The sequence below is a fragment of the Octodon degus genome, unplaced genomic scaffold, assembly GCF_000260255.1.
Source record: "Octodon degus isolate 3935 unplaced genomic scaffold, OctDeg1.0 scaffold00122, whole genome shotgun sequence".
Classification (NCBI taxonomy): Eukaryota; Metazoa; Chordata; class Mammalia; order Rodentia; family Octodontidae; genus Octodon; species Octodon degus.
Window position 1 is genome coordinate 3,587,849 of NW_004524698.1, and position 17,557 is coordinate 3,605,405.

Below are 17,557 nucleotides of genomic sequence, written 5' to 3' on the forward strand. Positions count from 1 at the left end.
TTGTGTCTGTGTGTGTGTGGCCAGCTCAGCCCACCAGGGGGCGGGGCTGGCTGGCATGTGGTGCTGGGGGATCGAACCGAGGTCCCTGTGCTTCGCCAAGCTTGTTTCAAGTAGGTGCTTTAGACCACTGAGCCATCTCTCCAGCCCCCTTTTTTTTTTTTTTGAGACATGGTCTCACACCGTAGAAGAAGCTGGCCTTGAACTCATTATGTAGCCTACACTGGCCTCAAATTCACAGTGATCTGGCACTCTTTCTACCTCAGCCTCCCAAATGCTAGAACTGCAAGTGTATGCCACCATGCCCAGCTTAAAGTTTCCCTGGGGGAGTTAGCTCAGTGACACGGCACCTGTCTGGAAAGCACTAGGTCCTGAGTTTGATTTGCAGTACCAAAAACAAACAAATAAAACAACAACAACAAAACCACCTTAAAACTTCTATTCTTTGAGACAGGGTCTCATTACATAGTCCAAAATGTAGTTTACTCTGGCCTTGAACTCAGTGTTTCTCAAGCTAGGTGCCCCTTTGGTAGCGCAGGGTGGGCTCAAATTCACAAACCTTCTGGGTCAACCTTCCAAGTCCTGGGATTACAGGCATGTGGCATCAAACCCAGCTTTCAGTAACTCTGACTAAAGCTGGGATTGAAGCTCTGTGGTAGAGGGCTTGTCAAACATGCCTGAGGTTAAAGGTTTGAGCCTTAGCACTAGAGACAAAATATATAAAAGTATGACAACTCAAGAAAAAGTAATTTATCTACCATTTCCACAAATACATTCATCCTACAGAGTTACATACAAGCATTTTCATATTTCATTGAATTCATATAAAAGCCTTGCATATCAGGCAGCTTCAGGGACAAGAAATCTAAACACAGAAAAATTCAATGACCTGTAAAAGTCTCACTGTTATAGCTTGTGTCCAGGTGGCCCCCAAAGCCTCATGTAATGGGTTGAGGAACTACTCTGTATGTCTGCTCCCTAACCCACTCCCTGGAAGGCCTGCCTTACGCACTGTCTCTCATCTTCCAAGCAAATTCTTTTTTTTTTGGCAGAACCAGGGATTGAACTTAGGCTCTTGCGCTTGTCAGGGAAGTGGTTATTCCACTGAGCCATCTCCCCAGCCCTCAAGCAAATTCTTTATCTGATCAACAATTGTTCTCACATTCAAAAGCACTTGTACGGCACAATTTGTGATAGCCAAATCTTGGAAACAACCAAGATGCCCATCACCCGAGGAATGGTTGAGAAAGATGTGGTATTTTTACACAATGGAGTATTATTCAGCTATTAAGAATGATAAACTGCAAGCCTTTATATTGAAGTGGATGCCACTTGAACATATACTCATAAGTGAAATAAACCAGACACACATGTGTAAATATCGTATAGTCTCCCTAGTATAAGAATTCCAAAGAAGAAATACAAATAGAAAGATATAATACAAGGAAAGGGAAAGCAGGATCTCAAGGACTAACTAATCAAGAGAGGGAAATGTGATGAGCTAGGAAACATGACAATGTTAAGCCATGCAGTTATATGTAAAAGTTGAGCAAGGCAATGATCCGGAGAATATTCAGAAGATTCTTTAATCTAGGAGTTAATTGGAAAGATTCTCACCCTGACTAACTATGTATACTGATATCTGTGAACTAAGCTACTGCACTGCAGATGGTAATTTGTAATAGTGGTTTCATATTGGGAGCGCCTGTCATTGTGGTATTCTGAACACGGGCTGCTTGTCATGACATGCCAGTTACTGCTAAGATGTCTCTCAGGTAGGTGGATGTTCAAGAAGGGGGTGGTGAATGAAAGCAAGAGACAGGAAAAGGAATACTGTGGGACAGTCCTGCTTCAAGGTTGTATATGGTGAGATTTTTGGACTTTTGTGCAAACATGAGAAGCACAGAATTCTTTATCCAATTTTTAAAATATAATCTAATTTTTAAATTTTTTTATCATATTATGTAGGGACTTAAGGTTCAACATATCAATACTTGATGAAAAATACCTGTTCCTTATTATGCCTAAGATGTTTGAAATGTAGTGAGATAGTGAGGTTAAGCTTGATAGCGTAAATCGTTTGATAATAACAATAAGCTTGTCTTCTGGATGGTTAACAACCTAAGTTTGCAGACCAAAATTAGAGAAAAAGGAGGGCTACAAGGAAAGCCAACATTTTGGCCCTACCCTTCTAAGGTCAATTAAGACTCAGGACATATGAGAACTTGTACTGTAACGTCATGTACCTCGGTAGTGTCCCAAATTTTCTGATCAAGAAGATAATGGGGCCAAAGAGGAAAGTGATTGATGACGTAGAGTGTGCCTAAGGAGAGTCACATGGGGAGAAGACACTCTCTCAGGCTTTCACAGAGAGCACATAGGCCAAGCATTGGCCGTGACTCATCCACATGGCTGACACTGACAAAGGTTCTACAATCTGAGGTACAGGATCTCAAGATAAATCCTGAGGGCATTTCACTGACCTTCTCAGACCCAAAAGCTACAACTCTTGTTGCACAGGTCCTGCTTTACCTTGGTCTTAACCATCCAGTAGAAAAGTATGAAGATGAAATATAGGAAGTAAAGCCATGTTGTTATGTTGAGCTGTGGGGGACTCAGGTCAATAATTTCTGACATTGCCAGTTAAACAGAAGACCCAATGACATTATGGGCTTCTATACTCTTTTAGAATATTTTGCTGAGTTTACACACCTATAATATTCAACAACGGAACTTAAAAAAAATTGGGGTATAACTATGAATGTCCATTTTGTATCTGTGTATTCAAAGTGGTTGGGATAGATATATAGTTGCATTCTCTTAATGAATAGACTGATTTTTTCTAATGGTGTTTGTAAGTAGGATCACAAGTCTGCATCTTATACAGCAATTAACCACTGAGAAGAATGTATGCAGTGTAATATTTGTTGAAACTGTACTTTCGATTTGATTTGAAACTGTCTCATTGCTATATGTTTATCAATAAAACTTTGAAAAGAAAACAAAAACAAAACAAAAAAAAAAAACAAAAGCACTTGTAAAACTTTCAGGTACAGCTTTTAAAAATGTCAGTAACATGCAATTAACTTACTTGGCAATCCGAAGTTTTCCAACTTCACCCCTTCCAGGGGCTTTAGCCCATTGCTGTGACAAATACTTAGGAACCTAAAACAAAGTAAAACATTTTTTAGGTGATGAATATGAGGTACTCAGAGATTATACAAATTTGCAATAGAAAGAATAAATAAAAAAGCCACAGTTTAAACCATGACAGTCTGGCTCCAAAGTTTATCTTCATATTTATTTATTTATTATTTTCTTTCTTTGGCTGGCTTAGGCTGCCTCTGGTGCGGCATATGGAGCTGGGGACTGAATCATGGTCCCTGCACCTGACTGAGTTTATCCAAGCAGGCACTTTAAACAACTGAGCTAACCCGCAAGTCCCCTACCCCCCTCACCAGAGTCCACTTTCTTAATCAATGTATTACATTGTATCTGTAACAGGATACACGCCACCTGATGGGTTTTAATTCTAAAAAAGAAAACCGGAATAATGTATGTTGACCCTTACTTCACATTTTCTGAGAAGCAGTACATGCCATGAAGATTATTCTATTATGAGGAATAAATGAGATACTTTATATAAAGTATAAAGCAGATACTTTATGCAAAGCTAGTACTCAGTGAGTGTTATTTGTCACTGTAATTTCTCTTGGTAGTCTTGGAATAGTAAAAACATGAATGACTGAGTCAGAGGCTGTTGACAAAGCTGGGAAGGAAAAAAAAATCTATGTAGCAAGATTTCATTTAGAGGAAAAAATCTTGACTATTAGTCAAATAAATTGCAGGATGATGAATATGTAAGAATTACGAAACAACGGTAAAAGACCCTGATGGTATTTGTTCAATTATGCATATATCCTTCATGCTAAAACTGACAGAACCACTGCTAGGTTTCAGACAATATGCTAGAGGTTGAGAAGGAAGAAGGGAAAGGAAGCCAATAGTGTGAGATACCATGCTAGACATTATATATGCATTAACCCATTTAATACTTCCAATCACCCTGTAAAATTTCTATCATTCTCTTCATTCTATACATGAGAAAACTAAATCTGAGAGGGTTTTTGTTGTTGTTTTGTATTTGAAATAGGGTCTTGTTATGTAGTGAAGGCTAGCCTTAAACTCACTATGTAGCCCACATTGACCTTGAACTAACTATGTACCCCAGACTAGTGTTGAACTCACAGCAATCCTGCATCAGCCTTGAATCTGAGGTTTCAAACAACAGGTAGCTAGTATCAGATACAAGATTTGACTCTAGGTCTGATCACATATGCTTAAAAAACAGATTATCCAAATGGTCTAAGAGCAAGATTTAACATGTTAATAAGATTTTAACTATACTCTTCTTTACTAGTTCAAACAAGCTTAGAGAATCTGGCAAACTCCTTATGATAACTGTCTCTACACATTAGATCTTCTTTGATTATGGACGACAGAAAGTCTCCTTAAACATAGACAGGATTTACTGCCCAAGTAAATAAAATTCCTGAAGTAGTTTTAAGGAGCTAGATTAAGGCTCAAATGATGTTACTAGGACTTTCACCATTTCTTATCTCTCCTGTCCTCCAAACTGACTCAATTCTTAAACAGCCTCCCCTTGAAGAGCTAAACGGCTAAAGCAGCTCCTATAGAGCAAGCACAGCTCCTTTTCAAGTCTCTAGCCCCAATGTGTTTCTTCATATGCCTATCAGTGGACCTATCATTGTACTCAGAGATGAGATATTTTTTCAGTGGCCAGAGTCAATGACATCTTTGGGGAAGGGTAGTGAACACCATTAAAATTATACAAACTAAAAACAAGAAGTAATAGTTTCCATAAGTAAAATCAAGGTGCCGCTTCAATTTTACAGTAGGCATGTACTGATTAGTCAAAAAAAGCAGTAAGTGGTGCTATGTAACTCAGGGTCTATATGCAGAAAAATGAAGCTACAAATATCCCTCTCATCAGTTACAAAAGGTACGCAAAACTGGTTGTCTCAGTTACTTATTACTCATTGCTGGGACAAAATACCGGACACCCAGAAATAAGGAAAGAAAGTGGAGGTTTCAGTCTATACTCAGCAAAGCAGAGTGGCACATGGCAGAGGGTAGCAGTTCATGGTGGCAGAATGCAGTAAAACAGCAAGAGCAGGGGCTGGAGAGATGGCTCAGTGGTCTAGAGCACCTACTTGGAACAAGCTTGGCAAAGTACAGGGACCACGGTTCGATCCCCCAGCACCACATGCCAGCCAGCTGCGCCCCCTGGTGGGCTGAGCTGGCCACACACACACACACACACACACACACACACACACAATAAATAAATGTTTAAAAAAAATTTAAAATAAAAAAAAAAAAACAGCAAGAGCAAATGGGAAGAATAGCAGCAACAATGGCTATAGAGAGCAAATCTGTCTTCCTTATGTTGCATTCAGGTTATCTGCCCCAGGCTGGGTGTAGTACTCACATCCATAATCACAGCACTGGATCATGAATTAATCACAAACTCTAGATGTCCACCCCATGACTACATGAGGCTTTGGGGGGACACCTAGACATAAACCATAACACTAGTTAAAGACTTAAATGTAAGCCAAAAATAATGAAACTGTTAGGCAAGTAGTTAGACATTAGCAGGCACAAGGGAAAAAGGGGTCCAAAACAGAACTTTTCTTTTTGCCATTAGTTAAATGAAGAAAAGAAGATCTCAGCATATAACACATTTATAATCATTTATTAGATCTCCGAAGCATACAAGAGACACAGGGCCTCTACTTCTAGAATATGGCGTATAAAGTTCCTGGTTGCCAGAGCCTACAGGCTCAATATCAGAAAGAGGAACATTGTTTAAATACCTTCCCTGTCTTGGGCTGACAATTAATTTAGAAGAGAACTCTTGTAAAGTTCATCTGAAAGGGCTGGTGAGATGGCTCAGTGGTCTGGAGCACCTGCTTAGAACAAGCTTGGCAAAGCACAGGGACCACGGTTCAGTCCCCAAGCACCACATGCCAGCCAGCCCCACCCCCTGGTGGGCTGAGCTGGCCACACACACACACACACACATAAATAAATAAAATTTTTTTAAAAAGTTCATCTGTAAGTTTCTTATATGATTAAATCAGGAAATCATTTTGCAACAGTAACATTACCCAACTATTGGTTAAAGACTTCAATAAATGTAAGGCCAAAAATAATGAAGCCATTAGGAAGTAGTTAGACATCAGCAGGCACAGGGAACGAGGGGTGCTACTCGCATAGATATGTATATGGCACTGTCTATCATATCTTTTCACTCAAAAGCATCATTCTATCTGTATCTGCTCTACATTAAACTCTGCCTATAATTGTGCACAGCTACCTAAATATATGGTCTGAATTATTTTACCAAAGACATAAAGAACTGAAGAAAAAGAGTCAGTTCCTTGTGGCATCAGGACCAGGCTTCCTGGTGAAAAAAATTATTAGAAGAAAATATAGGGGTAGTGCTTCAGGACATTGGAATAGACTTGGAATATTTTTATGTATTTTTTATTTTGGACAAGACAACCAAGTACAGGAAGCAAAAGCAAATGTAGGCAAATAGAATTACATCAAATTAAAAAGCTGCTGTACAGCAAAGTAAACAACAGACTGAAGAAAGCCTACAGGATGGGAGAAGTATCTGCAAACTACAAATAAGAAGGGGTTAACATCCAGAATACATAAACACCTCGAAAAACTCAATAGCAAAACAAAACAAAGTGATTTAAAAGTTGGTGGAAGGGCTAAATATGTAGATCTTCTCAAGACATACAAAGGCCAACAAGTATTTGAAAAAAAATGCTCTATGTTATTAATTATCAATGCAAAATCAAATGCAAATCAAAACCTGTTAGGTATCATCTTACTCTATTAAGAATGGCTATTATCAAAAAACAGTAACAGGATGGAGGATGTGGACAAAAGGAAACCCTTGTACACTGCTGATATGAATATAAATTAGTACAGTCATTATGGAAGATAATTTATAGAAGTTTCTCAAAAAATTAAAAATAAAACTACATATGATCCAGTAATTTTACTCCTGGGTACAGACCCAAAAGAAATGAAATCAAGAGGTGTGGAGATAGCTCAGTGGCCTAAGCTCCTGCCTAGGCAAGTGCAAGGACCCAAGTTCTATTCCCAGTACCACATACTGTGCTGGTCCCGCCCATGCGCACTGAGCTGGCCACCAAGGCCAGGCATGATGGCGCACACCTGTAATTCCAGCGGTGGGGAGGCTGAAACAGGAGGATCACTATGAGTCTGACCTGCATAGTAAGACCCCCAAATACATTAAGAAAGAAATGAAATCAATATCGGCATTTTCATGTTACCTGAGCACTACTCACAATAGTCAACAGATGGATAAAACTTACTGATACACAGATCAAGGAAACATGATGCCTACATGCAGGGTAATACTATTCAAACATAACAAAGAGGGCCAGGGAGATAGCTCAGTGGAATAAGTACTTGCTTGGCAAGCTCAAGATCCTGAGTTCAATCCCTGGTACCACCAAAAAAAAAACAAAAACCCAACAACAAAGAAAGAAATCCTGTCATTTGTGACAACATGAATATAACAAGATTATTAAGTGAACCAAACAAAGACCAGAAAGACAAGTACTGCATGAACTCACTTATGAGTGGAACATTAAAAAAAAAAAAAAAGTTGATCTCACAGAAATTGAGAGTAGACTAGTATTTACCAGAGTCTACAAAGGTTAGGAGGAAAGGTTAAGAATGATGAATGGATTCTATATTGAAGTTAGAACTTTTAGTGCACCATTGTATGTACGATAGGGTGACTAAGACTATATTACCACATACCACAAAGAAAAGTGGGGAAAGCATTTTGAATATTTCTCCATAAATAAGTGTTAACATCATATGGCTTCTCAGTAATATGCACAATTTTTATGTCTGTATCAGTTAAAATTTTTCATTAACAAAAAGAAATATAACCTTGGTAAATTTTTAAAAAGCAACAGATGTTTACAAGTATGAGATTTATAGAAATACTACGGCAATATCAAATAAAAATTTTGAATCCTTGAACCACATGAAATACCACCTTATGATCTTAATCTTGAAATATTATCTAACAAGATAGTTGGCTTTTGTCTTTGATATTTAATTTCTGGGAACTTACATGTCAATTACTCCAAATAAAAACCTATTTTTTAAGACAGTAGTCTACTCATCCATCAATCAGAAGTTCTATTCCCTAATACAGTCACTATCAGGGAAATGATGCTACCTTTTCATCATGTTACTACTTAAATGAGTCAAATGAACCTATTTCTAGATACTCTAAGATCTCATTATTGCTAACAGTATTCCTCCCATCATCTGCATTTCAAGCAATCATTCTGACCACCATCTTCTAAATCCTAGCCCTCTCTTCAGTTTTCAGTTCCAATAATGTCTATCTTTCAATTCACTAATTAACCATCTCTCACTGCTCCACCTTCTGTCTTCACTTCCTTTAATGGATCAAGATTTCATGGTCCAACATTGAAATTGTTTCCATACCTCTATTCTACTGGCTTGACAGAACCTAATCCTCATGAAAGCCTCATCTTCCTCCACATTTGTATCTAAGCAGCTGAGGAAACACAATCTTGCTAATTAGTCTCACTACACAGCTATAAATATCAGCTAAACCCTGAAGAATGGCTGGCAAATTAACCGTATCTCCTTAGTCAATCTCTCCCCACTCCAGATGATTCACACTTTCCCCTCACTTCTTAAATCTACCACCTCTTCCTTACTCCTGGGCTGATGACCTAACTTTCTCTTCTCGGGGGAAAAAAAAAAGAGAACTTAAAAAATCTACACTTCCCAGTTTGTTCTTTTTATTCTGCTTACTTCCTTCTGAAACTTCAGTGTCCTTTGCTGTAAGTGCTTTTCCTAAGGAGTAATACTTGACTGATACCTGTCTCCTGCACTAGACTGTAAATCCTGGTTCACAGAGCACAGGTGATGTCTGTCTTCCTCGCTACAACATTCTCAGAACCTAGTAGTGACTGACAATCACTGGAAGCTAGTGCAATGAATCAATCAGTTTACTCAAGCTGGACAGAGTAGTTAGAGGTCAACCCTACTTTTAAAGCTAAAGTGAGAAGGTGACACACGCACGCCTTACTCTCCCTAAGCTTCTGCCTCATCAAACAGCAAGCTCTCCAACTACTAGACTCCAAAGCCCTATTTCTCCCAAACTATGAGCAATTTAAGGGCACTGTACTAGACACTGTGATATTTATGACATCTATATTTTTCCTTATGATCAAAGGCTGTATTCTTAAAAAAAATAAGAGAAGCCATAGGATACTTAAGTTTGTGTGTTTGATTCATTTCGCTGAAATTATGGTTTAATGTGCATTCATTTTTTTACAAATGATCAAAATGTATCCTTTTTATAAAAAAAAAAAAAAGCTGTATTTTTTTAGCTGCTGGGGTGTAGTGAGCAAATAGCCCTCAGTTATTTAAGTCTTCTTTAAAATAGGCCTCCCCTAAAAGAGACTGTTTGCCCAAAGTCAGTCCTTTTCCTTAGGCAAACCACATCTCATAACTGACAGGCACAGCTCACTACAATTCAGGACAGCTCTGGAGAGTTCCCTGGTGAATCATCCCTGGCTTTTTCACTAAGGTTCCTCAAATTTTTTCCTTTCACAAGTGCATACTCCAAAATTATTCTAATAATAAATCTCCATCTCAGAATCAGCTGCCCAGAAAATGTAACCGAGAACATTTTCTTTTTTCCTTCCTTCCTGCCTCCCTCCCTCCTTCATTGTGGTACTTGGGACTGAACCCAGAGTTTCTGCATAGAGCTCCATTCCCAGTCCTTTTTTCTTTTTTCAGAAAGGGTCTCACCTAAGTCACTAAATTGCCCAGGCTAAGCTCAAAGTTTCATTTCTCCTGCCTAAAACTCCCAGAGATGCATCACTCCATATGATTTACTGTATGTTCTTAAAGTTCACAATACGGAGCTGACAAGACCAAGGAGACAGAACTAAATTCCCAACTTCTTATTTGACTCTCCAAAGACAGAACCCAATAAAGACCCAAGGAAGAAAAACACAGTTCCTTTTTGCTGGCATAAGCTTTGTAGCCACAGATCTAAATTTAAACCATAGTTTCATTCTCTGACAAGAAATTAACCTCCTTAAACCTTAACTCATTACATGAAAATCATACTTAGTACCTACTACGTACTTGTTTTGTAATGTACCTGCTCCATAAGTTCTCTCTTTACCCATTATCTGCAAGGCTTTGTTGTATCATCACTTCTAGTTTTATCTCTCTGTAGTACACAGCTTTCTCTTTGGTCACCAAGATCTATGTGCTTGCATATCTGAGCAGATTAAAGCTATGCTTGGAGGCATTTCACCTGCTGAGTGAAGGACACCACACTCAAAGGGGACAATGTCCACTCTCCAACAAACAGTCAAAATATTTGCACAAGGAAGGTTGAATGGGAAAGAATCACTTCCTCCTATCGACTTTAACACATTATTGTTAAACCTACAACAATCCCTACCTCTCCAATCCCCCCAAAAGACTGCATTCATTCATTCATTCATTCATTCATTTTAATGTATTTGGTTGTTGCAGAGTCTCACAACACAGCTTGGACTCATGGTGATCCTCATGCTTTCAGCCTCCTCAGCGCTGGGATTACAGGCATGTGCCACTATGTCCATCACTCACCAGGACTCTGGCCAGCTCAGCCCACTGTGGGGGCCGGGCTGGCACAGCATGTGGTGCTGGGGATTGAACGGCCATCCTTGTGCTTGCCTAAGCTTGCCTAAGCAGCAGACTTTGGTCTGCTGAGCTATCTCTCCAGCCCTCCATTTCTAAATTATTCAAGCCCCAACACAATATGACTTATAAAACTCCACCCCTGCTTATTTTCCAACAACCACTATTGGAGATGATTTTCCTAGAAGTCTAAATATTAGAAGCCTGGGCCGGCCAAATAGCTCAGCGGATTAAAGTGCCTGCAAGCAGGCACAGGGACCAGGGGTTCGATCCCTGAGCCTGCCATCGTGGCCCTACCCCAAGGGTGCACTGAGGTGGCGATTGAGACTGGGCATGGTGGTGTGCACCATGGTGTGCACCATCTCAGCACTTGGGAGGCTGTAAACAGGAGAATCACTATGAATCTGATCTAGTAGTGAGACCCTGAACACCCTGTAGGCCCTTCCCTAAAAATACAGAAAAAATAAATATAAGAAGCCAAACAAAAGAAATATGCTAAAATATTTTTAAACATCACCCAATATTTTAATCATGACTGGCAAAATGTGTGTAGTAGAGGTGTACCCAGTTGGCAATCTAGAAGTAGAATAGACCAAGCAATACAACAAAGGTCACACTACAAGGAGCTAGCTCATCATATTCTCACAGATTTAAAATATTCTAAACTCCAAAGATGGTGTTTTATCAGACCAGAAGAATACAAGCCTTAAAGAATCTATTATATTTGTTTTTTCCTGGTCAAACTAATTTCTCCCATGTTGACTAGAAGTTCTTTTATAACTAATCAGCTCCCTAAGTTCTTTATTTTTTTAAGTGGTATTGAGGATGAACTCAGGCCTTCACAATGAGCTACCCCACCCAGCCTTTTCTTATTTTAAGACAGGATCCTTTTGGACAATTTCATTTTTGTGCATCTTGGTATGATTTTATTTAAATGTCTTTGCAAAAGTTTCATTTTTCTTGGAAATGTGGTATTACAAGTTGAACTAAATTCAGAAATTTTAAATCTTTAAAAAAATGCTTAAAACTATTGTTGAAGCAAGGTACTATTCCCCTATGATGAATGCTATCACTATGTATATATAAAATGTACCAATAAAAAAATTCAGGGAAAAAAAAAAAAGACAGGATCTTATGAAATCACTAAATTGCCAAGACTAGGTTACAATTTACAATCCTCCTGCCTCAGGCTCCCTTGGATTACAGGCATGTGCCACCACATCTATCAAGTAGCCTCTTCTTAAATAACACCTTCTCCATGAATATTTTCTGTTCTTGCCAAACACTAAATTCTTCTGCTGAAAACTCTCCAAGTTCCTAAATGTATAAATGTTACTACACTTACCTTATTCTACACCTGTCTAGTGATGAAACTAATATGTATACGAATACCCATAAACTTTGAATGTTCCAGAAAGAAATTCACAGATGTTCCAACAAAGATTGGAATTCAAAGTACTGTTTATAATAGAAAATATTAATGGTAAGAGAATAGTTAAAATCAATATTCACCAATATAATTTGATGAGAATGAAGACAATTTCTAAGCAATACGCTATTTTATAATATCACACATAGCTGAAAATGAAATAGGCCATTATAATTTGAAGTAATGCCTCATATAATATATTCTTATAATTCAAAGATGAAAAATCTATGCATGTTCAAAATATGAGCATAAAAATCACAATAAATGCTAACCTTTGGGCTGGTGAGCCAGCTCAGCGGAATAAAGCATCTGCTTAGGCAAGCTTAGGCAAGCTTCCATCCCGACATGCCCCAGCCCCACCCGCTGGGAAGGCTGAGCCACAGAGCCCGGGCATGGTAGCGCTCACCTATAACCCCAGCACTGGAGAGGCTGAAAACAGGAGGATCACTAAGAGTCCAATTGCACATTGAGACCCTGTAACAACCAAATACATTTAAAAATAATAATAATGCTAACCTTATCACAAATGAAACCAATTCAACCTGAAAGTTGTGGAAATCAAACCTCACTGCCTACTGGGACTCCTTTAACTAGAACAGAATTAAAAGTTGTCAAATAAAGGGAGAACATGGATGGATTTTAAAATAGAAAATATTTACTAGTAATTCTCATCCTCTTTCAGAAATAAGATTGTCAAGACAAGAACTGGGAAGAAAAAGGAACCATCTAACACATCCCTTTCACATCCCAGAAAGACATAACTGCAAGTCTGCTCATTTCTTTGATATGCGACATTAGAAAAGTAAGCATTCCAAGTTGATATGAGGGAGCAATGAAGTGATAAACAAAAAATAAAACATTATAACTACACTTTTAAAACAAGAACAAATCATTGACTTGGGCCAAGTTTTTTTTTTTTTTTTTTTCTCGGTATGGGGGACGGAACTTGGGACCTTGCGCTTGTGAGGCAGGCACTTATGCCGCTGTGTTATCTCCCTGGCACCAAGTTCTGTTTTTTTGTTTTGTTTTGTTTCTCCATTTATGTATTTGGCACAGGGTGTCACTACACAGCTCAAACTGGTAGTGATCCTCCTGTGTTCTGCCCCCCCAATGCTGAGAATACATTCACCACCATGCCTGCCCGGACTAGTTTACTGGCTCAGTGTGTGTGTGTGGGGGGGGGACCGGACACTGGGACGACGACGACAGGGAATTAAACTCTGGTCCCTGCGCTTGCCAAAGCATGCGCTTAGTCTGCTGAGCTATCTCGCGGACTCTCCTGGCACCAAGTCCTTTTTCTATAAGTTAAGTTGTTTTCAGTAAAAATGGACACCAAACTCTGATGATTTTTACTAAAGAAGTTTCACTCTTGGGGATTCATTAGCATATAGCTATGGCCCTGTGAGATTTTTCTAATTCTGACTCTGATCATCTTTCCCTCTAAATTAACAAAAACAAACTTCTTTCCCCTGAAATACCTTTTACCTCTCTGCCCCACTCAAAATCCTCCTTAAAATTCCTTACCTCCTATAGACTAAAATTAAGACATTTCCACTTCCTGATATTCCAAGTATATGGATCCAACCTTTATTTAGACCCTCAGTTCTAGGATCTCCTTTTTGCTTCCAAGACACTCTATGTTGACCCGCATTTTCAGTCTGGCATTTCTGTTCCATTCCCCGTAGTATACAGTACTATGTCTGCCCATCCAAATCTTACAAAACAAACATCTACCAAATATTTACTGTGCTCAAAGCACAAATATACTGTCTCAAATCACATCATTTTTTTCATGCATTTTACTTCCATGTTAAGGAAGGTCTCTTTAATGACTCCTTCATTTAACAAGGAGTTGAAGACCAAAATGCACCCCAAAATGCACATGTACTCCATCCTTTTGTCATACTGCTGCAGCTGTGAGGTACATTAAATGAGTACCACAGACCACGACAAAAGTTGCAGAATTCATCATGCTGAGTAATAACTATATGCCAAAACCACTATTCTGGGTGATAGGCAAAGATCTTCTCATAGAATGCAATTTTTTGTGTGCACACACTAGGGAAAAAGAAACCAACACCAAACAGTGAATCACTTCACACTACAAGTGTTTTGATGAATAGAGATTTGATATTCTACCAAATGATCATGAGAACTGTTTTAAGAAATGTTAACAGGAAAGCCTCAGATTTAATTAATGTGAACTTAGCCATGTGATAAGACACTTTAAAAAAGCACTAAGAAATCAAAGGTCCCATATTTTATTTCAGGTTCAAAGACTTTCATGATGACATTTAAATATGACCTAAAAGACAACACTGCTTTACATGAAAAATAAAGCACAAATAGTGCCACTGTGGATTAATCAAAATGTTTTTACATGAAATATTTATTTATTTTTGTATTTTAGGGAAGGGTCTACAGGGTGTTCAGGGTCTCACTACTAGATGAGACTCGTAGGGATCCCCTTGTTTACAGCCTCCCAAGAGCTGGGATTACAGGCGATGAAATATTTACTAACAGCCAATTTTTTTGTTTTGTGTGTGGTTTGTTTGTTTGTAGGCTGGGACTCACTACATAGCGCAGGCTGGCTTATGTAGCACAGACTGGCCTCCAACCCTGGCGATCCTTCTGCCTCAGCTTCCTGAGTGCTGGGATTACAGGCATGCATCACCACACCTGGCTAAAGATCGGTTTCTCAAGACTCAAAAACATATTCTAGTCCAATGGCCTTCCTTTCCGTGAGTTTATAGCTCTTCCCACTTTTCTGAAGGACTATCAACAATTCAACACTTTCATGTCATACAAGGGCCGCTTCTACTTTCCAGACTAGAAAATAGTATGGGAGGACCAGCCAAATAGTTGAACGGATTGGGTTCAATCCCCAGGCCTACCGTATGGCCCCAGGGTACGGCCCCGCCCCTGGGGCGTGCTGAGACTGCAACTGAGACTGGGCATGGTGGTGCGCGCCTGTTGGGAGGCTGTCAACAGGCGGATCACTAAGATCCTGGTCTAGTAGTGAGACCCTGAACACCCTGGAGACCCTTTTCCTTAAAAATAAAAATAAAAAAATTTAAAAATCGTTTGGGAGCAGATATTCAAATAACTTACAGACTGATTACTACAGCAAGTTTCACACACACACACACACACACACACACAGCACGGCATTCTTTGCCTAGGAAATACTACAGCGCTCGTACCAGCACAGGACCCCCGTACAAGAGTGTTCTAGGAGTTCTAGTCCAGGCAGACTGAGAACAGTACAGAATTGAAACTTTGGGGCACGGTCAGTGACTTCCTCGGTCCTGCCAGAGACAATGAGAAGCTCCTTTAAACACAACTTCAAAGGATACACGGCCCAGCACGGTTTCAAGTTAGTTACACTACTTCTCCGAGCAGCAGAGCGGACGAGGAGGCTCGCCAACATTACCTTCACCAGCCACACGCCCGTGTTCTGCTTGGCGCCAGTCAGGTCGAGCTCCCCACGTTCGGCCATGGGTCTTGGGAGACTTGTGGGCCGGAGCAGTGGCCCGAGGTCAGGAGGGGTGCGAGGCAAGCTCCTCGAACAAAGTGTGAGTCTCGGGGAAAGGCGGACTTTAAGAAGTCGAGCCCGTCTCGCCGCCTAGGGGAACACGCCGCTGGGAGCCCGGAATTGCGCCTGCGCAAGGTTGTCCTCAGTACGGCGCGCTGTTTCGGACAAACTTCCTGTTTCCGCAATTCCTTAGGTAGGCGTGGCTACTAGCGTTGTACAAGTGAATAATTAAAACTAAGGGAAGCCAGCCCAGCTAAAAAGGCAGCAGTACATTTAACAGTAAGGTCTGTATTTTTGAAGAAAAAGAGTGGTAAAATGGAAAAATTGGGCCCAAAGATCCCAAAGCTCTCCGTACATGTCCCACCGTAGGCAAATGCCCCACCTTAGCCATAAAGGGAAAGACTTTTGAAGGACAGGTTGGGATACCCAAGCAACATTCTTAGCTAAACATCGTTAGGCAAGTGGGCACTGAGGTCGGATTAGTGGTCCTAAGTATATTGAAAGCATACTATTTCTAGATCAGAAAAGAAAGCTGTGGCTCAAACGGGACCTCCCAAATTGTTCGGATTACGCAAGCAGAGCACATCCCTTTCTGACTCAAATCCAGCTGCCATAGAATTAAATCAGTAACGTTGCGTCGAAAAGATTAACTTGATTATTTAATTCCCCTACTTAAACATTCCCCTTCTCCTTCTCTTCTTGCCTCTAATCTAAAATTCAACCAGACTCTCTCGATGTAATAAGCCCTTTGCATCCACCCTGCCCCACACCCAACCCATCTGCCAACACCCCCAGCACGGTAGGATCTGCCTGTCATTCAGAGCCTCTGCACACCTGATGCCCTTTTCTCAAATGTCCTATTTTTCCTTTTCCTTCACTCTTACTTCTGTCCTTTGATTGGTAAACTTGTACTTACGTTTCAAGATTAATGGAAATGTCACTCCAATGAGACGTTTTATGAACTCCCCCAGAGGAAGTTCAATTTCTTAATTTCGCAGTGTGTGATAGCACAGGGCACTCTACTATACATGTTTACATGTCTACTGTTATTTTCTAGACTCCTCCTAGACAGTAATAGTGCTTCCTCTCCAAACTTATTGAGGCATAATTGATGAATAAGAAATAGTGCTTTATTCATTTATATGTACAATGTCTGGCACAGTGTTTAACACATTGTCAGATTTCAGTCGGCTTTGGTTGAATGAACATTCACTGAAGAGAAACAACGGGAAGGTGGTGTAAGAATGGCAAGTAATTTATTGAGTCACACAGTAGAGCCAGGCACAAAATCAAAGAAATTCTATCTCTGCATAGTACAAGGCCAGGAAATGCTGTCAGGTTTCTAAAACCAGCGATTTTAAAACTAACAAGAAACATGAAAGAGACCAGGAATGTCTTGAAAAGGAGGACTGCGTTCTTGGGAAAGGGCCTAACATTTATAAAAGGCAAGCAGGGAGGGAAATTCTTTTAGGGTCCAATCAAGTAGAAGGAATAAATTAAAATGAGACCATGAGAAAAGGAAAGAGCTTGCTCTTGATCTGTGGGTCAGGAGTATGTGTCTGTCTTGGTATTTAAAGAGATTGGGAGAGTGCTTGCTTTGGCAGCACATATGCTAAAGAGATTGGGAGAGAACAAATGGCCAAATAAAAGGCTAGAGAAAAGAGAAAAAAAGGGAAGATATGAAAATTCTTTTTTTTAAAGTTTTCTCATTTTTGCATAATGTATTTGGAGTCTGATTTTAGATCTGTATGGAGTGAGGATTTTTC

The 17,557-nt window shown here is 39.7% G+C and overlaps 1 protein-coding gene across 1 annotated transcript in view; it reads right to left on the bottom strand.

Annotated features, from left to right (window-relative positions):
* Window positions 1-15,914, bottom strand: part of Gtf2f2 (general transcription factor IIF subunit 2) — a 156,044-nt gene extending 140,130 nt beyond the window's left edge. The window contains exons 1-2 of the mRNA XM_004640274.2: window positions 15,690-15,914; window positions 3,089-3,162 (exon numbers count right to left, since the gene is read on the bottom strand). Coding sequence (XP_004640331.1) covers window positions 3,089-3,162; window positions 15,690-15,755 — 140 coding nt within the window. The 5' untranslated portion in view covers window positions 15,756-15,914. The remainder of the gene's footprint in view (window positions 1-3,088; window positions 3,163-15,689) is intronic.
* Window positions 15,915-17,557: the final 1,643 nt, after the last annotated feature.